We start from the raw sequence: 25,622 nt of genomic DNA, 5'->3' as shown, positions 1-25,622 counted from the left end.
ACACGTTTCTGGTGTGCAAAGACATAGAAAACGCCACGCAGACACCATGCTCACGCCACGCAGCCTTATTGTTCATGATCACTCTCTTCCGTCTCTGTGGCTGTGCATTGATGTGCATAAATTATTATAATTCATATGAACTGTTAGTTATGAACAGCAGCCAAATGAATTATACTAGTATTTAATAAACTTAATCCCCCACAAAACCATGATCAGCCTCAACCAAGAAAAGCTTTATTTTATTATTTTATTGTTTTGTTTTTGTTTGTTTTTTGAAATTTGAAACTCTTTGTCTATGGTGACTGACAATACCCATCAACCTTCATCATGTTTTGCTTCTGTGATTTGTTCTCAAATAAATGTCCTGTTTGTTAAAACTCGTTTGTCTCACTTCTCAGCAGGAGCTCTGATATTTGGCTGTACCATTGCCCTGTGCTTTCTGATAAGGGACCTCATGTTTTACGTGATTGGTGAGTCAATTGCCTGACGCCATTACTTTAAAGCTTAATTGTGTAGTTCCAAAATGTGTGTTAATGGCTTAGTTCATGCAAAAAAAATCTATTTATGTCATTCATTACTCATGTCGCTCCAAACCCGTAAGACCTTCGTTCATCTTCAGAACACAAAGTAATATATTTTTTTATGAAATCTGAGAGCTTTCTGACCCCAGTCAGTCTATGGAAAGCTCTCGAATTTCATCAAACATATCTTCATTTGTGTTCCGAAGATGAACAAAGGTCTTACAGGTTTGGAACGACATGAGGGTCAGTAATTAATGACAGAAATAAATGTTACGTTTTTGTGTGAACTAACCCGTTAACACAAATATTTGTGTTTGTAAATGAATTGCTTGATAAATATGCATACAAAATTATCAGTAAGTCATGGCAACTTAAGTTTTTACATTAAATCAAGCAATTTCAACAATTTGTATAAGTTACATGATTTTCACCTTGATTTTCCAAGTCAGCGTAATATAATTTAAGTTGAAATGATTGTACAACCAAGTAGATTCTACTTAAAAATGTAAAACAGCAACTAAATTTACAGTGTACTGTAATCACAGTAATCACAAACAATTAGATGTTTTATTGTTATTTAAAAAAAGTGTTATCTTTTACTCTACTGTGCTAGTAGGAAATATAATTTTATGTTTTAAAATAATATTTTTTCCTTCATTTGTAATTATCCAGTCAGATGTTTGCACAGCATTTTTGGTAAAGAATCTAATGTCCCTTAAAGTTTTACACAGTACTGTGTGTGTGTATGTATATGTATATGTATATGTATATATATATATATATATATAATGTATATATAATGTATATGTATACTGTATATAAATATGTATCTATGTTCTTTTTCTTTTATTAGGTTAGTTTACATTAACTGTTTTCTGGGTTCATTGTATTAATGGATCATTAAAGGGTCAATTCACCATTTATTCACTGTTATGTTTTTTTCCAAACTTGTATAACTTTTTTTCATAAAACACAAAAGGAAAAATGTTGAACAATGTTTACATTGTTCAGATAACGTTTTAAGTATCAATTAATGTACATACATATATCTTAAAAACTATTCATGTGTGACTGATATGCTTCAAATCGGGTGATTATAGGTCAATGTTTTGGCTGTAAGTCAATGATGACCTCTGTCGGTAGGGAATCGTAAGATGGCCACTCGAACTTCCCGTGGCTTCACCGCCCGCTTGCAGTTTAGAACACAATGAGCAATACAGTTATTTATATAGATCAGTGGCTGCGCGGCTTAATCGCCATTTTGTCGCACTTTTGGAGCATCTGCAGTATGGTGGAATTATCGGGAAAATATGCAGTGTGGTGGAATTATCGGGAAAAGTCCCAGTGCTCCGGGTCAGCAAATATAAGGGTCTAGCCTAGCGCATGTACGGAGCGCGTTCAGCTCTCGAGGGAGCTGATTGTATTCATTGTAACTCATTCGCCGTTAGAAGCTCCGCTCTAGCATTTGATAATATGGCGTGTCTAGTTCTGAGAGATTATATGCAGAAAGAGTTGAGGCAGGTGTTATAATAATCTGCTTCTTCCGCTGCCCCACATATAAGTGTGTATGAGCCTTGTTCTTCCTAGATTTTCACATTAAGGTGTCGATGTAATGGAGGAATTTGCAATAGCGATATGCAAGGATACCCCAGTTGAAGAGCTGTTTTAGAGCTATCTCTTTCCTGGTGTTGCATACTCTGTGATGGCTCCCACCTTACCAACAGAGCGAGCGTGTTCAGCTCTTGAGGGGTCTGATTGCACTTGCTGTTGTGAGCCACTGTGAGGGAGCTCCCCTTCACGTTCAGGCCCAGTGTCTGCTGAAGTAGCAAAATGGAAGCTGCTATCGTTGGCTCTAGGTAGGCAGAGTAGAGGCAGATATTATCAAAGCGTGCTCCTCTGAAGCTTTAATATAAAAGCAACCATTGCAACTATATTTTGCCACTGTCGTATTTGCATCCCTTCGATGCATTCTCCCCCTGGAAGTAATGCTAATATCCAAGGTCGTAGTTGAAAATATTCTCCCTTTGATGGATACTCCCTAAGGGCTGTGCCAAGGCAAAAGAACAGCTGACATAGCTTAGCCATTTATTCCTTAGAGCTTTGTTTTTGGGCCCTCATAAGGCTAATGCCTAGCCTGCAAGGGAGGGCCCCAAAACATCCCTTGTAATAAGAGCATAGAAGCTTGGGAAGATATTTTGGAAGATAGTGGCATAGGGCCGGGGTATTCAATTTAAGTTTCAAGAGGTCCGGTCTCTAAATTTACTTCCCAGCTGAGATCCGGACAATAATTTTTTGGAACAGTTATACATTGCCATGTGGCAGCTGTAGTGCTTTGTAAAATAAAAAATTCTAAACACACAAAATAGTCATCAAAGATGAGAATCTTGGGTCTAAGAATTTTTTACCCATATTTACCAATAAAAGTAAATATTTCTCCCAACTGGAAATGAATATAAAAAGGTTAGATAATTTTTATCAGGCTATTTTTATTTATTTTTTTACATTTAGACACCTACGTGGATGGCACATCGAAGGCCCGCTAGTGACGTTATGGACTGCCGTCGGCCAAGAAAATTGGCGTGTCTGTCACTCGTGCTTCAGACACCAGTCACATTGATGCCGTTCTAATCCAAGACGCAGTGTCTCATTTTCCTTCTCAGGGAACCATGGTTACAGTTGTAACCTGAGATGATTTATTTGGAGACAATTCAAGACAAGTGTGTACTATTTCACATGAGCTTGATGATTAGTTAATTCTGAACATAGCCACATACCTAATTATGTGCAAACTTATGCAGTTAGGTTACTTTAAGCTTTTATTTGTATGTTTTTGTTTTGTAACGCTCTGTTTGAAACGCTGCTGTGACACTTCAGTCTAATCACTGCTGTGATTGGCTGACATGTTTGCATATGAAATAGCCAATTTTACATTTGAAAATCTCTCGAATACTTTTACAAAGTTTTTACTATTTAGCTATCGAGATTAAAAGTATTGATTAAAGCATTATATTAAGATCAATTCCATCACATGAAAGGTTGCAGTGATGAGCATTGAGCAGATGACAGACTTGTTGATCGCTTGAATTAAGTGATCACATCTTCAATTTCTGCACTCTCACGAATGCTTTCACCATATAACAATGCAAACACGATGTAAATAAGTAAGAGCTTCGTTGTGCAGTGTAACAGCATCATTGATTTCATAAAGAGTTTTGGCAAGTGTCCAGATAAACTCGCGCTGTGTGATTTGACAGCTTGGGCGATTGTAAAGGGAGCGCTCTTTAAACGCTTTCTGTATATAATTTAATCACAGTTTAAATAATATTAATTTCATCCTACTAAGAGAAACGATGTGAAGTTGATAGTTTAGTCACTAGCTTGATTTACTGATGCATAAACAGTATTGAACGATTTTGAGAGAGAGATTATCTGTCTGAACTTGATTACGCATCAGAAATCACTGATCACAGATCAGGCATTAGAATGAACATGGTTACTTGTTTGTGGCATTATTGGCAGATCCATATCATAAAAGTCTGTTTGCAAAGCCTGCGTCGAAATTGCGACTGATTCACCAAATAATCGACAGTGAAATGCACCCGATACAGACAAATAATGCACTACTAAGACATTCACATTGTTGAAAAAAAATATACTTTCCTAGCATTAGGATCCTTTGGAAGGTTATGGTATTGATCCTGTGTCAATCTTTCCTCGTTCTCATGTCACTATTCACTAAAGCCTGGTTCACACGGCAGGATAATTAGGCCGATTTTAGCCCCGATTCATCCCTTCCGACAATCTTAAGGATGCTCCGATTATCGTAAAATAATCTGATCAGATAATCCTGCCGTGTGTGGTGTGTTAAGACTGCTCTCATCTGCTCGGAAGGACGTCGGGACCGCTCCGATCTCAAATCAGGGATATCCAACATGTTCGATTTTTTTGGCCCGATTTCTCCTCATGTGTGGTGTCCCCCGGGGACAAACGAGCACGCAGCCTGTGGACTGTGGCGTGTAGCCAATCAGAAAGCGAGGTGACGAGGCGGCGAGGAAGCACCGGGAAACAAAATCAAAACAGCCGGCGGCATGTCACTTCTTTGACCATCGCCTTTTCTTTTGATAACGTTTTTTTTTTTTTCGGTTAAAAACAAACTACAAACTATCGCCACTGCATCCTCTTCGTCCACCATGATTGTTTACTCTGAAGTCACGTTTGATCTCGAGGGATTTTGCGAGATTTCCCGTCTGACCTGGGAATGCTCGGGAGTCAATTCGGTTCGTGTGTGATGTGTTGATTTTGCCGTGTGGCTGCGCACCACACACTGTACGACCAAAACTGTTAGACCCGTGGTTTATTTTATCGCCGTGTGTGGGGTCTCTCAGGTTTGGAAAATCGGCCGACAATTTTAAAATCGTCCCGTGTGAACCAGGCTTAACACTCCAGTGGGCCAAAGACGCGGTGATGTAGACGTAGGCGTTGATATTCTTCTGCAAAGGCGGTCTTTCGCTGCCTTGTGATGTCACAAGTCTCCACTTTTGAGATCCTGTCGTTTTCTGCCTTGGTTCAAATAAAAGCAGTTTTTGGAATAACAAAGAAGTTTTGAGTTTTAAAACTTACAGGCTATTTTTATAGTATAACAAACTCTTAACTGTCAAAAGATCAAGGAAAATTTCAATTCTCAGTTCATGACCCCTTTAATGTAACTTAACCTTTAAAGCCCTATTCGGACGGGACTAGTTTTCTAAACGACATTTGAGTTACAATTTTTATTACTCGACGTCTGTGATTTCTTGTACCGATTCGGACGGAACTAACATCTACGTGTTTATTACAGAGGTGGGATTGTGTGTTTTCTAGACATGGGCATTACAGAAGGTCATGTGCTGTGCTTGCATGCATCACGTATGACGTATATGTCTTAAGTTATTATTTATTGATATAATTTTATAAAAAAAGAAAAAAAATTAAGTAAACTTCATGAGTTTATAGAAGTGGCTGTTTGTAATAAACCCACATAAGTGAGCAGTGAAATATAGACAAGCATCTTACTCTTACCTGACACTAATATTAAAATGGGTAGTCTTCGCATTTTTTTTCTTTTCGTTTTGGGTCTATTTATTAATTTTATAATAAAATTTGTTTGACGGAGACCATTCCTTATTGAATTTAAAAGAAAGCCTGCTGAATATTGGTGTGACATTCGCATTCGGACGGGATTAGATTTCCTAGAGGACCACTGAGTTTGCCGAAAAACAAACAGAGCAAAAGTAATTTGCTCAGGAATTTTTACAGAGGTTGTGTAATAAAAACACAGACATGGCAGATTCTGATGGGATTCAAATCGCAAAAACTAGTCCTGTCCGAATAGGGCTATTGATCAGGGTATATGTTCCTTTACCAATTTTATACAGTAACTTTCAGTTACATTATTACTGTTTTACTAACATTTATCAGTCAGTTATTTTTAATATGGGGTGTTTTGACAGCTGTTTTAAAGACAGCATTCAGCATTATGTTGTTTCATGCTGTTGGCTTTTATGTAAAAATTGTTTACCATTTAAAATATTTAAATTTATAAATTCTCAGTTTTAAAGGCTCATTTACTCTCTTTAGGTGGAATAACTGTTTCCATCATCGCATTCGTCTTCACCATCAAGTTTCTGTGTGAGCTTGCTGCTCGTGTGGTCAGCTTCTTACAGAATGATGACCCTACCCGTCATGGGGACCGCAGTATCTATGACTATGTGCGGGGTAATTATTTGGACCCACGCTCATGCAAGGTCTCCTGGGACTGGAAAGAGCCACAGGAAGTTGGTCAAACCATGAGTTTCCGAGTGCAGGTAACAAATCATAAGCTTTTCACAAACGCACACAGTTTTTTTTTTTTATCACACTTTAGATTAGGGTTCAATTCTTACTTTTAACTATGACTTTTGCATCGATTAACTCCTATTTACTTGCTTAAGCCCACCGGCAACTATAGTTGCCGCAGTGAATAGTTGTCATTTTCCTTTTGTAAGTATTTTTCTAGATGTTATCCTTGTTCTATGTCTCAATGACATGCAAGCAAACAACCAAATAAAGGATTTCAAGAAAAAAAAATAGGTATTCACTTGCTTCCTGTCACATGAGGCTGTCAACTTCCTACCCCTACTTCCAGGAAGCATGGCGAAGGCAAACCCTCCCAAAGAAAGGTCATTTTCATGTTACTAATAAGTATTTTTTATTGACATATATATATATATATATATCTCTACGTAATCATAAAGGTCTCTAGAATCCGTTTATTAATGTTTTTACTCCACATTTGGACATTTTTACTCCATCAAATTTATATAAAAAATGTAAAAATAATTTTAAAATAGTTTTTTATAAAAAAGAAAGAAAAAAAATATAATTTTTTTAAAATTCACCTTATAAAAGGCCCACATTTCCAAATTTCATACATGGGGATAACATGGATAATTTGACATGATTTAGTGTAAGATTTTATGCCCATATTTTGGAAAATGCAGTTTTAAAAGTAAAAAAAAAAAAAAAATCACTTTAACCAGTAGATGGCTGCAGAGCTCTAAACGTACTAAAAGTTTAAACCTTAAAGACATCTTTTCACAAGTTCTTCCAGTTAGATTCATATCTACAAATGATGAAATCACAATTATAACAATAGAAGTTACTTTTTGTCAAAGTTTAGCAGTTTTTGTACAGCAGTTGTTACATTATGATTAGAATCAAACCTGATCAGGATGTTACAAAGAGAAAAGTTGGAGTCTTTAGAGTTCATCATTTATTTCAAACATCCGTTTTCCATTTGATTCTATTGTTTCTGATTTTGAGGATGAATTTTGTCCATTGACAAAATTCATTTGATTCTAATCATAATATAACATTGAAAAATTTAGTACAAAAAATGCCTAAACTTTGACAAAAAGTAACTTTTATTGTTATAATTGTGATTTCATAATATGTAGATATGAATACAACTGGAAAACCTTGTGAAAAGATGTATTTCAGTTAGTCAAATAGTAAATAGTGGAGCTCTGCAGCCATCTACTGGTTAAAGTGATAATTTGTTACTTTTAAAACTGCATTTTCCAAAAGATGGGCAAAAATCTTTCACTAAACCATGTCAAATTATCCATGTTATCCCCATGAATGAAAGTAAGAAATGTGGGTCAAAAAGACCCTGAACAGCACACAGGGGTTAAAAAAAATGGATTTGTTGTTTGTTGTGTTTTCATATTCAAGAGATTATAAGATAGATGCAGCTTTTTTGGGTTCACATCAAATGTTCTTCGACTTTTATACATAATAAATTTGTTTATGAATAAAGATTGATCTGTTGAAAGCAGTTATTCTGAGATAGATGCCAAATGTTCTCCTCCTATTCATATTTGACATTGAGGGGGTGCATACAACATATTTGCCCACCGGCAACTATAGTTGCCGCACATTCAAATACGATTTTCAAGAAAAGAAAAAAAAAACCTGGGGAAAATAAATGCATAACATGTTCACATAGGACACTATTAACACAACTATATGCATGAAACCATTCAGAAAAATTTGGCCACAAATGGGTTAATAGTTAGTAAGGTAGTTGTTAAAGTTTAGGTATTGGGTAGGATTAGTGATGTAGAATATGATCATGCAGAATAAGGCCCCGATCAGACAGAACGTGTTTTTCAGGTTTGAAAACGCAAGGCGTTTTTTATTTAGAAAAGAGCAGTGCGCTACGTTTTTTTTATGTTGCTATGCAACCACCGAAACAGCTGTCCTCAGTCTAATCAAAGATTATAGCGCGAGCACTCTCTGGTTTGCGGTTAAGTAAACTGTCATATTAGCGTTTTATTAACTTTATTTACTTTGTGTTAACATTGTGGTAGTTGTAGTTCGTGAAGTCATTCAGCTCCAGGTAACCCGCGACAGCCACCACAAGTTTCTCCTCCATCATTGCAGTCTCCGTACGTTCAAAGCAACTGTAAACTTTTGTCACTTGACTCGCTACAATGGAAGGCCCGCCTCTCCATTCACTCGATTGGAAGTGGGGAAAAAACGCGATGACATTGAGCGCTTTTCTGCTCAGAGTTGATTTTTTTTTCAACTTCAGGCGCTCAGAGCGCTCCTACAAAAACGCGAGCCACAGCAGGCGGTTAAAACTAAGGCGGTTATGTCGCCCGGGGCGCATAAACACTCACTGCCAATAGAAAACAATTTTAAAAAGGCGCCTCTCACTGCAAAAAACGCGTTCTGTGTGATCTAAAGCATTAAAATGTGCTTTACTGATAAAAAGCCAATATCCTAGTAATATGCACACTAATAAGCAACTAGGTAATAGTGAGAGTTGAACCCTAAACTAAAGTGTTACCTATTTTATTTTATTTTTTATTTTTGTCAAATTTTTCACATTTTGTACTGACTATACAATGGGTACTTCATGCAGCTCAATTGAAATAAATGCAGTATTGTGTATTAGATGTTTTGAAATCTTTCTCACAGCTCTTCTACAAAAATGGCCAGCCATTTCCTGCACATAGACCTGTGGGATTGAGGGTGAACATCACTCACATAGAGCTGGCTTTAGAAGTCCCTGTCACCCAGGAAGTCCTTCAAGAGCCTGAATCTAATGTAGTCAAAGTGGCCTTCACTGTGCGTAAAGCTGGACGCTACGAGGTAGCTGTAAAACTTGGAGGCTTGAATGTGGCCTACAGCCCTTACTACAAAATATTCCAACCAGGTAAAATGCAAGTACAGATTCCTAATGCTCACTTTTATACAAGCCTAACAATTCATATTACTCATAATCCCTTATACAGTATATGCCTATTAGCAAGATTGTTGCATGAGCTTCATTGCATTTTGAACAATATGAAGAATTTAGACAGAATAAAATCAGAATGTAATTACATACACTCACCTAAAGGATTATTAGGAACACCTGTTCAATTTCTCATTAATGCAATTATCTAATCAACCAATCACATGGCAGTTGCTTCAATGCATTTAGGGGTGTGGTCCTGGTCAAGACAATCTCCTGAACTCCAAACTGAATGTCAGAATGGGAAAGAAAGGTGATTTAAGCAATTTTGAGCGTGGCATGGTTGTTGGTGCCAGACGGGCCGGTCTGAGTATTTCACAATCTGCTCAGTTACTGGGATTTTCACGCACAACCATTTCTAGGGTTTACAAAGAATGGTGTGAAAAGGGAAAAACATCCAGTATGCGGCAGTCCTGTGGGCGAAAATGCCTTGTTGATGCTAGAGGTCAGAGGAGAATGGGCCGACTGATTCAAGCTGATAGAAGAGCAACTTTGACTGAAATAACCACTCGTTACAACCGAGGTATGCAGCAAAGCATTTGTGAAGCCACAACACGCACAACCTTGAGGCGGATGGGCTACAACAGCGGAAGACCCCACCGGGTACCACTCATCTCCACTACAAATAGGAAAAAGAGGCTACAATTTGCACGAGCTCACCAAAATTGGACAGTTGAAGACTGGAAAAATGTTGCCTGGTCTGATGAGTCTCGATTTCTGTTGAGACATTCAGATGGTAGAGTCAGAATTTGGCGTAAACAGAATGAGAACATGGATCCATCATGCCTTGTTACCACTGTGCAGGCTGGTGGTGGTGGTGTAATGGTGTGGGGGATGTTTTCTTGGCACACTTTAGGCCCCTTAGTGCCAATTGGGCATTGTTTAAATGCCACGGCCTACCTGAGCATTGTTTCTGACCATGTCCATCCCTTTATGACCACCATGTACCCATCCTCTGATGGCTACTTCCAGCAGGATAATGCACCATGTCACAAAGCTCGAATCATTTCAAATTGGTTTCTTGAACATGACAATGAGTTCACTGTACTAAAATGGCCCCCACAGTCACCAGATCTCAACCCAATAGAGCATCTTTGGGATGTGGTGGAACGGGAGCTTCGTGCCCTGGATGTGCATCCCACAAATCTCCATCAACTGCAAGATGCTATCCTATCAATATGGGCCAACATTTCTAAAGAATGCTTTCAGCACCTTGTTGAATCAATGCCACGTAGAATTAAGGCAGTTCTGAAGGCGAAAGGGGGTCAAACACAGTATTAGTATGGTGTTCCTAATAATCCTTTAGGTGAGTGTATAATTATGAGCATTATGAAGAATGTAAACATTCACACAGTACAAATAATTTGTGATGTAAACATCTTTAAACATATTCAACCAGCACAAGAGATCATTTTGAACAATATAAAAAATTTAAACTTTAAATGTTCACACAGCACCAGAGATCATTGTGATGTAACAGCATAATGTCTTTAAACACATTCAAACAATAAAAATTAACAGTTTATTTAATAATCTTAAAGCTTTTTATAGCACAGTATAGTATAGAAGTAAAATTACATCAAAGTGCAATATAATCACCTTAAGCCAAGGAATCATAGGAAAAAATAATTTTGTTATTAGCATAAACATGGGTGCAAATTTGGACAGTTGGTTGTGCTAGAGTGATTGAGTTAGAGACTCCAAAATGGCTGTGATTAATGTTCAGACAGTCCTCTATCTGTGTGCAAAACTAGGGAATGTCTCCCTACAGCATGGCTAGCCAAAATAGCAACCACATAAACTTTAAGACACTCCTGCAGGAACTCTAGCACTGAACCAACTGGGCAGTGAACTGGTTTCAAATGATGCTGTTCACACCGCGTGCAAAGAGTTGCGATTTCAGTGCATACAGTTTCATCATCATCATCATCATCATCATCATCTAAATGTCAAACTGCTAATTCCTTTGACTGAGCTAATATCATCCAGTTATCGATGTAATTTAGAACATTAATGCCCTGAAGTCACAGCAGAGCCAGGGTCGCATCCATGCACTTTGTGAAGGTGCAAGGTGACAAGGTTAGATCGAAGAGAAGAACCCGGTACTGGTATGCCTCACCTCTGAAAGCAAATCTGAGGAACTTCCTGAGTTCTGGCAGGATTTAGATATAAAAGTATGCGTCCTGTAGATCTATCGTGACAAACCAGTCTTGTGACTGGATTTGTGACACAATAGGCTTGAGCGTTAACATATTGAAAATGCTTGTCTTCAGACTTCGGTTCAGAAAATGCAGATCTAGAATCGGGCGCAAAACCCTGTTCTTTTTTGGGAACCAGAAAATAACCACTGTAGAAGCCAGACTCTCTTAAGGAAGGGAGACATTTTTTATGGCCCCTTTGCCTAAAAAAAGATTGTGGTTCTAGCGTTAGTATTGGGACCTGCTCCGCGCTTACCACAGTGGGGAGCATGCCATTGAAACGCTGTGAATGAGTGTTGAACTGAATTCTATACCCTTTAGCTATGGTCTGCTGGACCCAATAAGAAACTTTTGGCAGAAGTTGCCATACTGCCAGATGCACTGAAATAGGTGTAAATTTGTTGATAATTGAGAAGAGGGGTCTTATTGATATTTTATATTTTGTTGGGGACTCATTGAGTGGGGAATGCCTGACACTGTCAATGGGGGAAGACTGCCCTAACATCCTTGTGTGTCCTGAAAGTCTCTGAAGAAAGACTCCACACTCGGGCAGCGTCATTGAACAGTGATTGGACGGAAAACCTGCCAGAGATCACTGCTCCCCGACATATGGCGTGTCATGATAAATCACTGGAAGCAATTGCAGGTGAACAAGTGTTTATTAGAACTCACACTCAAAACAGAGTATTACAAAAAGTCAATGAGGAAGTTCCTTCTCTGGGTGCGCTCGCGAAATCGCTTCTCTTTCCACTCAGGGGAAGACGTTCAGGCTCGGTCACACAGGGACTTCGATGGTCTGGTGCTCGGTGCTCGGTGATCGGTGCTTGGGTGCGGTGAAACAACAGGAACATCCACTGACAACGACAACCACCCGGAGACGACACGAACACACATGAAGGACTACGAACACACATGAAGGACTGCAAACAACGGATGGACACTGGAATGGAGAGATGAGTGAGTATATGTAGAGAATGGTAATGGGAAACAGCTGAAGTGGGGAATGAGATGATTGCAGACAGCTGGAGCACTGAACAAACACGCGAGCGGGACAACGCCCACTCACGCAAACTCACAGACATGTAAACAAACAGTTACACGAGACACAGAGGAAACGATGAATTAACAACCGTGACAGTACCCCCTCTCCTAGGAATGCCTCACGGCATTCCCAGACCTCCTTACCTGTCGATTGAAATCATCGATAAGGGAGTGATCCAGGATGTCACGAGCAGGAACCCAACTCCTCTCCTCCGGACCGTAACCTTCCCAATCCACCAAGTACTGAAATCCGCGTCCCCTCCGCCTAGAATCCAGGATGCGACGGACCGAATAGGATGGTTCCCCATCTACGAGTCGCGGCGGTGGGGGAACCGGGGCTGGCGGATTAATACGTGAAAAAAACACAGGCTTAACTTTAGAAACGTGGAAGACGGGGTGAATTCTCCTGTACGCCGGAGGAAGATTGAGGCGGACTGCCACCGGACTAACAATCTTGGTGACAGAAAACGGGCCAATGAATTTAGGAGCTAGTTTATTCGACACGGAACGGAGAGGAATGTTCTTGGTAGAAAGCCACACTTTGGAACCGACGACGTATACGGGAGGCCTTGACCGGTGGCGATCGGCCTTGGCCTTGGTGCGCTCCCGCACTTGGAGGAGTGTCTCTCGGGCCCTCGTCCAAGTACGGTGACACCTCTGGATGAAGGCGTGGGCGGAGGAGACCGCGACTTCGGATTCAGCACTAGGAAAAACAGGTGGTTGGTACCCTACACTACACTCCATCGGAGATAGGCCCGTGGATGACACTGGCAACGTATTGTGGGCGTACTCCACCGTAGAAAGTTGTTGACTCCAAGAGGAAGGATTCCTGGAGACCAAACATCGTAACGTTCTTTCCAAATCTTGGTTGGCTCTCTCAGTTTGACCATTGCTCTGGGGATGGAACCCAGAGGACAGACTGACCGTCGCCCCCAGTAATCTACAAAACTCTCGCCAAAATCTGGACACAAACTGGGGTCCCCTGTCAGAAACCACGTCTGTCGGGAGGCCATGTAACCGAAAGACGTGGTCAACGACTGCCACCGCTGTCTCCTTGGCTGAAGGTAATTTGGGCAAGGGAATAAAGTGGGCTACCTTCGAGAATCGGTCCACCACGGTCAAAACTACCGTGTTACCCTGGGAGGGTGGGAGGGCGGTGATAAAATCTAGAGCGATGTGGGACCAAGGTCTCGAAGGCACCGACAGCGGTTGAAGTAACCCATCTGGGGGTCGATTGGACGACTTACCAGTGGCACAACTAGAGCAAGCCAAAACAAAATTGTGAACGTCACGAGCCATAAGAGGCCACCAAAATCGCTGCTTAACTAGAAATATGGTACGACTCACCCCTGGATGGCAAGCTAGACTGGAACAATGACCCCACTGGATAACGTCTGATCGTAATCCCTCCGGCACAAATAAACGGTTAGGTGGACACCGGATCGGAGGCGTTACCCCTTCTAAGGCCTTCTTGACCTTCGATTCGACCTCCCAAGTGAGCGAAGAGATAATTAAGGTCTCAGGAAAAATGCGCTCGGGAGTAGATTCGTGTTCGGGACGATCAAAAATACGCGACAAAGAATCGGGTTTGATGTTCTTGGAACCCGGACGATAGGAAAGAGTAAAATCGAAACGGCCGAAAAAAAGTGCCCACCGAGCCTGCCTGGAGTTCAGTCTTTTGGCGGTTCTAATGTACTCCAAATTCTTGTGGTCAGTCCAGACTATAAAGGGTACCCCTGAACCCTCCAACCAGTGACGCCATTCCTCCAATGCTAGCTTGACTGCCAACAACTCTCGGTTACCAATGTCATAATTTCGTTCAGCAGGAGATAATCGATGTGACAAAAACGCGCAGGGATGCATTCTGTCGTCTGAAGGAGAGCGTTGTGAAAGAACTGCACCTACCCCCACCTCTGACGCATCGACCTCTACCACAAACTGACGTGAGACATCAGGGGCAATTAAGATTGGAGCTGAAACAAAGCGGCTCTTGAGTTTGGCAAACGCAGCCTCAGCTGCGTCTGACCACCTGAACGCAGTTTTGGGAGAGGTCAAGGCAGTCAGAGGTGCGACTAGTTGGCTGAAATTGCGAATAAAACGCCGATAGAAGTTGGCGAATCCCAAAAACCGCTGCAGGGCCTTGCGGGAATCTGGGATTGGCCACTCTACCACAGCCTTAACCTTGTCAGGATCCATGAGCATACCTTCAGCCGACACGATGTGTCCCAGAAAAGGAACCGACTGTGCATGGAAAACGCATTTCTCCGCCTTGACAAAAAGCCCATTCTCTAACAACCTTTGAAGCACTAGTCGTACGTGTTGCACATGTTCCTGGAGAGACGAAGAAAAAATCAATATGTCATCCAGGTAAACATATATGAATTGATCGATCATGTCTCGCAACACATCATTGACTAGTGCCTGGAAGACTGCGGGACTATTGGAAAGCCCAAATGGCATAACCAAATATTCAAAATGCCCCCTAGGGGTGTTAAAAGCAGTCTTCCATTCATCCCCCTTCCTGATGCGGACCAAATGATAAGCATTACGCAAGTCCAGTTTTGTGAAGAGTGAGGCTCCCTGCAACCTCTCGAAGGCTGAAGACATCAACGGCAAAGGATAAGTATTCTTTACCGTGATGTTATTCAACCCTCGGTAATCAATGCAAGGTCGCAGAGATCCGTCTTTCTTCCCCACAAAAAAGAACCCCGCCCCCGCTGGAGAAGAGGAAGGACGGATGAACCCGGTTGCCAGAGAATCAGAAATATATTTCTCCATAGCCTCCCTCTCCGGAACTGAGAGTGAATAGATCTTGCCCTTAGGCGGAGACTTACCTGGCAGTAAATCTATTGCACAGTCATAGGGACGATGCGGAGGGAGAGAAGCAGCCCTTGACTTACTGAACACTTCACTCAGGTCCCGGTACTCCTCGGGCACGTTTGATAAATCCACTGCTTCCTCCTGAAACACAGGGACAGAAACAACAGAACAAGCAGACACTAGACACGAACTATGACACTCAGTGCTCCAAGCTGAGATGGTTCTCTTTTTCCAATCGATACGTGGGTTGTGCAAACTAAGCCAGGGGTGTCCTAAAACTATGGGTGTGTGTTGGGAGTCCGTAATGTAAAATGAAATAGTTTCGGCATGATTTCCAGATGTGATGAGGGTAAGTCTTTCGGTTGCTTGAGAAATGGTAGGAAGAGTTTGTCCGTTAAGTGCATTGACTGTAATTTTCTGGGGAAGTGTTCGGACGGGAATCTGTAACTGTAGTGCAAACCGGTGATCCATGAAGTTACCTTCGGCTCCAGAGTCTATGAGTGCACTGCAGTGGTGATCGTGGGTAGACCATCTCAGTCTTACCGGGAGGATGGTGGAAGTGGATGAGGTCTTTCCTGCGGAGATCCCACCCGATAGTAGCCTCATACTTACTATCGGGCTGGGCCTTTTACCGGACAACTATGAGCAAAATGTCCGGTGCCACCACAGTATAGACAAAGGCCCTGGGATCTCCGCCTTTCTCTCTCCTCCCGGGAAAGCCGAGCTCGCCCTACCTGCATGGGCTCGGGATCGTTGGGACCGAACGCGTCCAGGCCGCTGGACCGCAGGTTCTCCATCCCGCCGCGAACCGGGTTGGGTGACGTCCTCTGACCAATCCGAGACAGTTGGGCGTCCACCCTCAAGGCCAGATCAATGAGCTCATTGAGAGAAGATGGGAGGTCCAGGGCGTAGATCTCTCTCTGGACGCGTTCGGCCAGCCCATGCAGGAAATGATCCCACTGCGCCTCCTCGTTCCAGCGACACTCGGCCGCCAGGGTCTTAAACTCGATGGAATAATCAGACACGGAGCGATCTCTTTGGCGCAGGTCCACCAAAACCCTGGCGGCCTCCTTCCCCGCGACGGCCCGATCAAAGACACGTCTCATCTCCGCCGCGAGTGCCTGGAACGAGGAGCAGCACTGGTCTTGGTTCTCCCACACTGCAGTTCCCCAAAGCGCCGCTCTCCCAGTCAGCAGCGTGAGCACGAATGCCACCTTAGCCTCCTCCCTCTCAAAAGTTCTGGGCTGTAATGAGAAATGCATCCTGCAACGGGTTAGGAATGGACGACAATAGTTAGGCTCACCAGAGTACAGCTCCGGAGTGGGCAATCTGGGTTCAGACTGGGAGAGTGGCACGGCTGGTGTGGGAGGAACTGCAGGTGCTTCCGGAGGTGCTGGCGCAGTGGGAAGTTGCAGCTGATGGATACGCTGGGTGAGCTCGGACACCTGTGTGACAAGAGCCTGAATAGCACGTCCGGTCTCCCCCTGGTTGCGATCCTGTGCATCCATCCGGTCGATGCACCCGCGAATGAATTCCTCCAATGAAGCAGATGAATCACCCGCTGCTCCCTGTTCTAGGTCCATCCGTTCTGTCATGATAAATCACTGGAAGCAATTGCAGGTGAACAAGTGTTTATTAGAACTCACACTCAAAACAGAGTATTACAAAAAGTCAATGAGGAAGTTCCTTCTCTGGGTGCGCTCGCGAAATCGCTTCTCTTTCCACTCTGCTGACGGGTTTACTCAGGGGAAGACGTTCAGGCTCGGTCACACAGGGACTTCGATGGTCTGGTGCTCGGTGCTCGGTGATCGGTGCTTGGGTGCGGTGAAACAACAGGAACATCCACTGACAACGACAACCACCCGGAGACGACACGAACACACATGAAGGACTGCAAACAACGGATGGACACTGGAATGGAGAGATGAGTGAGTATATGTAGAGAATGGTAATGGGAAACAGCTGAGGTGGGGAATGAGATGATTGCAGACAGCTGGAGCACTGAACAAACACGCGAGCGGGACAACGCCCACTCACGCAAACTCACAGACATGTAAACAAACAGTTACACGAGACACAGAGGAAACGATGAATTAACAACCGTGACATGGCGGGGTTCGCAAGCCAACCTCCTGAGAGCATCAGGGGAGAATAGCCACACAATGTAGTGGTGCGACACTCCCTCCCAAGGGGGCACACCTTCAGTGCCCTGCGCACACTGGCGTTAGGACTGTTTTTCATAGCCGCCCATGCAGCGATGACTGTCCTTAGATCCAATCTTCACTTTGGTGGGTGAAATTTTGTGTGTGGTGCCTCCGCGCCCAGTCTCTGCAAGGGGGGTGGGCATGGGCAGCCACACTGGCCCTCTGGTCCTACCTATAATAGCTCGGGTCAGGCTGGGACTGGCTGGTTGAGGCAACCAGCTCCTGGAAATGGTGAGGGATGAATTGCCTGAACGCCGGCAACTGACTCTTGGCCTCCTGGAACCTGGCAACGACAGCATTCACTGCATCGCCAAACAAGCCAAGAGTCAAAATCTGGGTGTCTAGGAGAAAGACTTTCCTTAATGCCTAAGAGATTGAGCCACAGATGCCTCTTCTTGGCAACCATGGCATGCATAGAATAGCCGATGGTGCAGGCCATCTGCTTGGTGGCACAGATGCTGAGATATGTGGCCTGGCAGAGTTCCTTAACCACCTCAGGGTCTAACCCCTTATCGGTGTCCAAATTCTTCAGGAGGTTGGCCTTGTAGGCCTGCAAAATCGTTGTGCAGGGATGCAACAGCCTGAATTGCTGCAGCATAAGCCTTCCCAACCAGACCAGATATAACCCTACAGGGCCTAGAAGGCAAAGCCTGGCCCCTCCAGCATGATGCTGAAGATGGTAAGAGACAGCTAGTTAGCATCTCTTCAGCCTTGGACATCGCCCCATCCCATACCCATGCTCCTCCAACCCTACAATGGTCGAATAATTGGACGTGGCAGGGTTGAATACATGGACCGAATATGGGCTTTTGCTAGTCACTAGTCAGGAAGCACTCATTAATTTGCTGCAAGCCGCTTCCTGTTTCTCCTCCATCCATTCCAGACTTAATTTGGCCACCGCACAAGTTACCATTTCGAGCAGGTCCTCATTATGTGTAAGAGTCAGAAAGCGGCTCATCTAAGGCCCCCACAACAACAAAAAATACATCCACACCCAGCTCTTCGGAGCTGGATGCTGCCAGCATTAGGACCTCAATCGGATCTGAAGAAAACGCATGGTGAGCTTCCAAATCCAAAATGGGACCTCAGGGTCAGAGAAGTGAGCAAGAGAAAGGGGAACACCCGACTCAAGCTCTTCCGCCAACTAGGGCTGTGCGATTAATCGTATTCTCATTTTGATTTTGGCTTCCAACGATTATAAAAACGAAATAATCGAGGTAAAACAAGTATTGTGCCGCTGCCGCATTCTGTCCAGCGTTCCTTCCTTTCCTTCACAGCGGTGCGCTTTCGTTCCTCCCCAAGCCAAACTTAACATACAAATCAGCCGAATAAGTGAATGATGAGAATGCAGTCTACTGTTGCTAAACTGCGGGACGCCCTTGATATTAAACTGTTATTAAAAGCATATTAAGCCATGAAAGAGATGATGTTTCCTAGGTGTCCTCCAGCTTCGAGACGGGGCGAAAGGCGCATAAGATAAGTATACTTTGGGCTTCAGATACGCAACTAAACAGTCAAATAGCCTATATACAAATATGTTGAAATGCCGTTTTGGTAAGTAACCTCGTAAACACAGTCGGTTATGTCTTAAGTGATTGAAACATTTGAGAAAGTACACTACCGTTCAAAAGTTTGGGGTCAGTAAGATTTTTTAATGTTTTTAAAAGAAGTATCTTCTGCTCACCAAGGCTGCATTTATTTGATTAAAAATACAAACAAAAACAGTAATATTGTGAAATATTATTCCAATTTAAAACAGCTGTTTTCTATGTGAATATACAGTAAAGTGTAATTTATTCCTGTGATCAAAGCTGAATTTTCAGCATCATTACTCCAGTCTTCAGTGTCACATTGATCCTTCAGAAATCATTCTAATATGATGATTTGATGCTCAAGAAACATTTATGATTATTATCAATGTTGAAAACAGTTATTTACATTTTTATTTCATGATGCTATGATGAATAGAAAGTTCAAAAGAACAGCATTTATCTGAAATCTAAAGCTTTTGTAACATTAAACACTACCGTTCAAAAGTTTGGGGTCAGTAAGAATTGTAATTTATTTTTTTAGGGAAATAAATCAAATAAATCAATACTTTTATTCATCAAAGATTAGTTAAACTGATCAAAAGTTGATCAGTAAAGACATTTATAATGTTAGAAAATATTCTATTTTAAAGGGGTCATATAATTGTACATGCACTTTTACAAGTTGATTGTACTGAAATGTGTGTTGGCAGTGCCTGTATACAACCATCATATAATGATAAAAATCCATCCAGTGGTGTTTTTTTAATCTCCTTATATGTTTCCCCCCGTCTCAAATCGAGCCGTCTGACCGTGTGACGTCACACAGTCGGACGCCCCTCCCACGATTGTTAATTGACAGCAGCGTTTCAACACAGACCCCGCCCTGAGCGAGCTGTCATCATAGTCCGCGTGGACATTGTTGATACGCTGGAGAAGAATGGCGTCTAAGCGATTGTGGTGTTCTGTTCTTGGGTGTAATAACGAACACAGCAGTCATTTTGATGTTCCTAAATCCGAACCGCTGAAGACGCAGTGGCTGAGTTTTGTTTTCGAAGGGAATATATAAATAGAACTGTTTTGGACCAGGTCAAATGAGTGTTCTCTTACAATACTAATGAGAATTTTTAATTAAAGTGTATTACAAACTTTTCATTTAGACCCTAAAGAATCATAATAACTTGTACAAAAATGGCAAAATGGCATTATATGACCCCTTTAAATAAATGCTGTTCTTTTGAACTTTCTATTCATCAGAGAATGTTGAAATTGTTTTCAACATTGATAATAATAATGAATGTTTCTTGAGCATCAAATCATCATATTAGAATGATTTCTGAAGGATCATGTGACACTGAAGACTGGATAATGATGCTGAAAATTCAGCTTTGATCACAGGAATAAATTACAGGTTAAAATATATTAAAATAGCAAACAGTCATTTTAAATTGTCATAATATTTCACAATATTACTTTTTTTTTATTATCAAATAAATGTGAGCAGAAGATACTTCTTTTAAAAACATTAAAAATCTTACTGACCCCAAACTTTTGAACGGTAGTGTACGTTTGAAACGTGTGTGGACACAGTATATTGGGTTTGTGCGTTAGCTCTTAAAGTGACAGCAGCCAACATTAATGACTACTGCAGTCATTAATGTTAATCAAACAAGAAAAGACAAAGATAAAATCACTTACTGCTCTTGAATGAATAACTTTTGTAGTTTTAAATAAGGATTAGTCTATATTTAATGTTGACAGCAGCCAACATTAATGACTACTGCAGTCATTAATGTTAATCAAACAAGAAAAGACAAAGATAAAATCACTTACTGCTCTTGAATGAATAACTTTTGTAGTTTTAAATAAGGATTAGTCTATATTTAATGTATACAACAGTGTTCTTTTACATTTGATTACTTTATTCAATATCTGTTGTAGGCTATTACTTATCTGAATACCACTGTTAGTACATCTTCCTGAAATACTTAAAGCACTGTTCATTTAATTTGTATTTTTGTTCTGTTGAATTTTTTGTCGGTTTTCTTTGTTATTAGTTTCTTTGTTCTTATTTTATTGCTGACTGTTTACTTGTCTTCTGAAACAGTTTTGAGGACTTTTTACTTACATTAAAGGGACAATGTGTAGGAATTGAAAGTTTCCAAAGGCAGAGAAGCGACCAAGCAATGAAAAAAATCTTGTAATTTAGACCGTAACATTGACTTACCTGTTGAGAAGAAAGCAGGCAAGTTCAGCGTCTCTTTTGAAAGCTTTCTCCTGCATCAACTCTTTCCACCTGGAAAAAGCTACCCCGACATTAACCCTTGTTTTTTGCAATCTCTGGTCCTGTGGCTCCACATAAGTATGGTCCTCCATTATAAATAACCGTGCAGTGCAGCCTTTTAAACTTGCCGGGGCAGTGACAAGCGTCTCTCAAATCTTCTTGTCCGGTTCAGCTGCTTTCAATCGTGTCACGCTGGCTCTGAACGAAAATGCGTTGTGGAGAGGCGCTGGCCCAGTACTTTTTGTCCCTCTCTGCTATTATAGTTTTTCAAGATGGCGGAACGACATGGAAGCCTCCGTGGACTTACCCGTCCCATGTATATAAAGATAAAAAATTCTTCGTTTATGTTGTGGCAGTTTAATTCACTAAACAATCATCTTTGGCATAAGAGACAGTCTGGAATCAAATGATCATTAAAAAGTAATTTATTGTCTTGCAAGAGGCCCAATTGCCACACAGAGGTAGTCAGTACAGTCTGTGAAACAAGTGCGACCAGGAGGGAGGGGCAGGCCAGTCTTTATACTCTGTTATTGTTATCTTCCAAGGTTCTTTAAACTCCAGAGATGGATAAGACACCACCAGTGATCCTATTATACTGAACTTTAGTTTAGCTTAACTTACAGCCTGCAAGTCCTAAATTGGACAGCCCTTTGACCTTAGGGGTCAGGGCTTCAGCCTTCAAAGCTCTCCCCCTCTTTCTCCTGCCTCACAGAAGTTCCACATCAATCATTATATCACATAGTCAGCAACACACATAGTAGTCAATCTAGTGTATGTTAATGAAAATCAAAGTAAGTAATGAAAATCAAAAATCTCCCATTACATTTACGAGGATAAGTCAAGATCATTGACAGAGGTATTTGTACACCATTGAGGACATATTTATGAATAAAAATATTGATTTTAGATAATAAAATACTTAAAAAACTACACATTGTCCCTTTAACCTAGTATTAGTTTTTGCTGAAGTATCGATAATTGAGAAATTTAAAATTACTCATATCATAAAGTAAGACTTTGATCATATCATCCACCAATAATCGTGTTAAATAATCGTGATTTCAATATTGACCAAAATAATCGTGATTAAGATTTTTGGCATAATTGAGCAGCCTTACCACCTGTGATCCCCATGACCGAACTCAAAGAGCTGCCTCGGCAGATGCAGGACATGAACAATGGAGCGCAGATGCCTCATGCATGATGTCAGGCATGAAACGTTCACAATTAGGACAATCAGCCCACTCGAGGGCTGACTGGGCATGTTCCAGTCCCAACACATTACAAATAAATCATGCATTTCATCCTCCATAATAAAGCAGGGTACGGGGACGCACAATTCCTGAACTTTTTGCTGGCCATGTAAAACAGAGTGAGATGTCACAATAAATCCCACTGATAACAGCAGACTTGCAGCTTCCTCAAGACAAAGAAGCTGATGACCTTTAATGCAGGTGGCGTGTTATGGTCTTAATGACACTCTACACTTCGTCACCTAACATCCGACGGCCAATAGAATTGGCGTGATTTCACACAGCGCTGTAAGTGTTTCCATATCATCAACACCTTGACACAGCGTTGAGCTCCTTTGAAAGGGAACCCCTTATTATAGTGTCAGACGGATTTTTGTCTGTGTGTTTGAGTAGATGCACACCTTTAAGAACCAAGATATGCCACCTATATGCTTTTAGGGCAGAAAATAATAGAAAGAAGATTGTCCCTTCGGTGCTTAAACCCCTAATAATCAGAAAATTGGAACAAATACAATAAGGTTCCAGCACCTTTGGTGCCTGCTGTTCCTTGAACAAAATATTGATTTAACCCTCTGATGGTCTATATTTATGTCTACACTCGTGTTTTTTGGGGTCTCCAGAGACCCCAGACAATAACATTTAATTTTGTAACAAGATAATAGTTTTTTTTTTTTACAAATGTAATTTTATTCTGTTTGTTAATGTTTTTACTCAACATTTGTGCAGTTTTTGGAGAATTTATGATATCTTTTAAATTTCTATAAATAAATATTTATTTAAATAAGCTTTTTACAAAAAAACAGCATTTGATGTAAAATTCACTTTATAAAAGACCCAGATTTCTAACTTTCATTCATGGGGATAACATGGATCATTTTAAATGGTTTAATGTAACATTTATGCCCATTTTTTGGAAAATGCAGTTTTAAAATAAAAAAAATATCCCTTTAACCACTAGATGGCCATAGAGCTCCACTATATGCTATTTTCTATTTGACTACCTGAAAGATATCTTTTCACAAGTTGGATTCAGTTGGATTCATATCTAAATATTATAAAATCACAATTATAACAAAAATAAAATATTTTTGTCAAAGTTTAGAATTTTTTTGTACTGAACCCCCCCCCCCCCCCGCCCCCATAATTTTGACAAATTATAGCCCTACAAATGTTCCTGTGTGTGTGTGTGCGTGTGTGTGTGTGTGTGTGTGTGTGTGTGTGTGTGTGTGTGTGTGTGTGTGTGTGTGTGTGTGTGTGTGTGTGTGTGTGTGTGTGTGTGTGTGTGTGTGTGTGTGTGTGTGTGTGTGTGTGTGTGTGTGTGTGTGTGTGTGTGTGTGTGTGTGTGTGTGCGTGTGTGTGTGAGTGTGCACATTTTCAATGTGTCAGTGTCACCAATTTATTTTTGTGGTGGTACTGCATTTTGGATGATTTTATTTGACAAATGATAAGAGAACAGTTTTTATAGTCTCAAAAATGTATTCCTCTATATGTGTGTGTGTGTGTGTGTGTGTGTGTGTGTGTGTGCGCGCGCGTGTTGTGAGCAAAATAATTTAGCATTGTGGATGTTTTTTGCATTGGTGGAAGTGTGCCACTTTATTTGTGCCATTTCTGTCGATATGTTCTGCGTTGTTTCTGATTTTGATGATGAATTTTGTATATTTTGATTGCGGGGTCTCCAGAGACCCCGAAGACCACGAGTGTCACAATTTTTGTCACGCTAACATAAAAACAGATATCATTCCAATTTAAAAAATTTTTTTGTAGATCTAGAAAGTGTGAAGAGCCGTAGAAGGTTTCATACCATTTGGACAAAGGGAAAAAATTTTTTAATTTGAGCAAAAGTCATTTGGGGTCAAAAAGGTGGTTGGGGTAAACCATCAGAGGGTTAAAACTAAGCTGGTACATGTGTAAAAATATCTTAGAAATAAATAAAAAAATTCCTTTCACAACACCATCAAATATCAAAGATAACTAAAAGTAAATAACAAGAAATACATTTTTTTTGTTTTTTTTTTGTATCCTTATTTTGAAACATGCTGTTGTCCCAGTAATTTTGTCTCCCAGTCTAAGTTCCCAAAAAGTGTAAGTTCGTACAGTCCCACAAATAGGCTTGCTCTACTGTATAGAAGCCAATGAAAGACCTTCAAAAGAACCAGCATATCCATTGTCAGTCTTCCCTCTTTTCTGTTAGTAATGTAAAATGATAACCAGGTAATATGTTGTTATATTTAAGCTTGCATTAAGCTGTGCATTCCAAGAAACTTACTCTCTTAGTCAAAATGAACAGATGTAGATGACTCATGATATGAATTGCATGTGTATTGCAGGTACAGTGGTCCCATCCAAAACAAAGATAGCGTACCACTTCTCAACACTGGTGCTGACTTACGGCCAGCAGCACACGCTCCAGATAGAACCAAGGGATGAGTATGGCAACCCCACCAGTAACTCCGTCTCATTGGTGGATGAGGTCAATTACAGCGTTCATGTCCACCCAGTAAGGGCACTTACAGCATACTTACTGTTTATAGTTTTTAGTTCAAACTTTACGAAGTTTGTGTATATGTATTAGCATTAAAGAGGTTGCAGGTCCAATAGAATTTGCTGAGTTTGTATTTAAATCTCTTTTTCTTACTGTTCCTACAGTTGGGCACAGTGGAGGAGGAGGAGAGCTCAGATGAATGCTACAGCACAGCGGTATCATTAAACAAGCCTCAGTGTCAGGTTCTGATGAGGCTGACCTTCAGGAAGAAAGGCTGCTTTAGGGCATGCATCTCATACAGGGACCAGCCCCTTAGCAATGGGGAGTTTGACATCATTGTACTCAGTGGTGAGTTAATCTTGGTATTGGCGATGGTTGTTGGCAATGTTCCCTCTAAGCTGCGCGCGCGGCCGCGCAGGCCAGTCAAACTGGCCGCGCAATAGATTTTTCAGACCGTGCACATTTTTCA

General features: G+C 41.2%; 2 protein-coding genes across 9 annotated transcripts in view; one reads left to right on the top strand and one right to left on the bottom strand.

The window, feature by feature from the left end:
- LOC309479340 (uncharacterized protein) overlaps positions 1 to 25,622 on the bottom strand; it is a gene marked incomplete at its 5' end in the record, with an annotated part of 244,765 nt that overhangs the window by 45,840 nt on the left and 173,303 nt on the right. The window lies entirely within an intron of this gene.
- arel1 (apoptosis resistant E3 ubiquitin protein ligase 1) overlaps positions 1 to 25,622 on the top strand; it is a 69,339-nt gene that overhangs the window by 21,671 nt on the left and 22,046 nt on the right. For 7 of the 8 annotated variants that reach the window (XR_014199204.1, XM_082143430.1, XM_082143426.1 and 4 more), the window contains 5 exons: positions 399 to 470; positions 6,138 to 6,364; positions 9,024 to 9,261; positions 24,999 to 25,168; positions 25,318 to 25,501. Coding sequence is in view for 7 of the 8 variants with exons in the window: in XM_082143430.1 (XP_081999556.1) it covers positions 399 to 470; positions 6,138 to 6,364; positions 9,024 to 9,261; positions 24,999 to 25,168; positions 25,318 to 25,501 (891 nt within the window). In the remaining variant the exon portion in view is untranslated. The remainder of the gene's footprint in view (positions 1 to 398; positions 471 to 6,137; positions 6,365 to 9,023; positions 9,262 to 24,998; positions 25,169 to 25,317; positions 25,502 to 25,622) is intronic. The other variant, XM_082143432.1, reaches the window with a different exon arrangement.

The sequence above is a fragment of the Leuciscus leuciscus genome (genome assembly GCF_965113295.1).
Source record: "Leuciscus leuciscus genome assembly, chromosome: 17".
NCBI lineage: Eukaryota > Metazoa > Chordata > Actinopteri > Cypriniformes > Leuciscidae > Leuciscus > Leuciscus leuciscus.
This window is presented reverse-complemented; position numbering and strand designations above follow the sequence as displayed.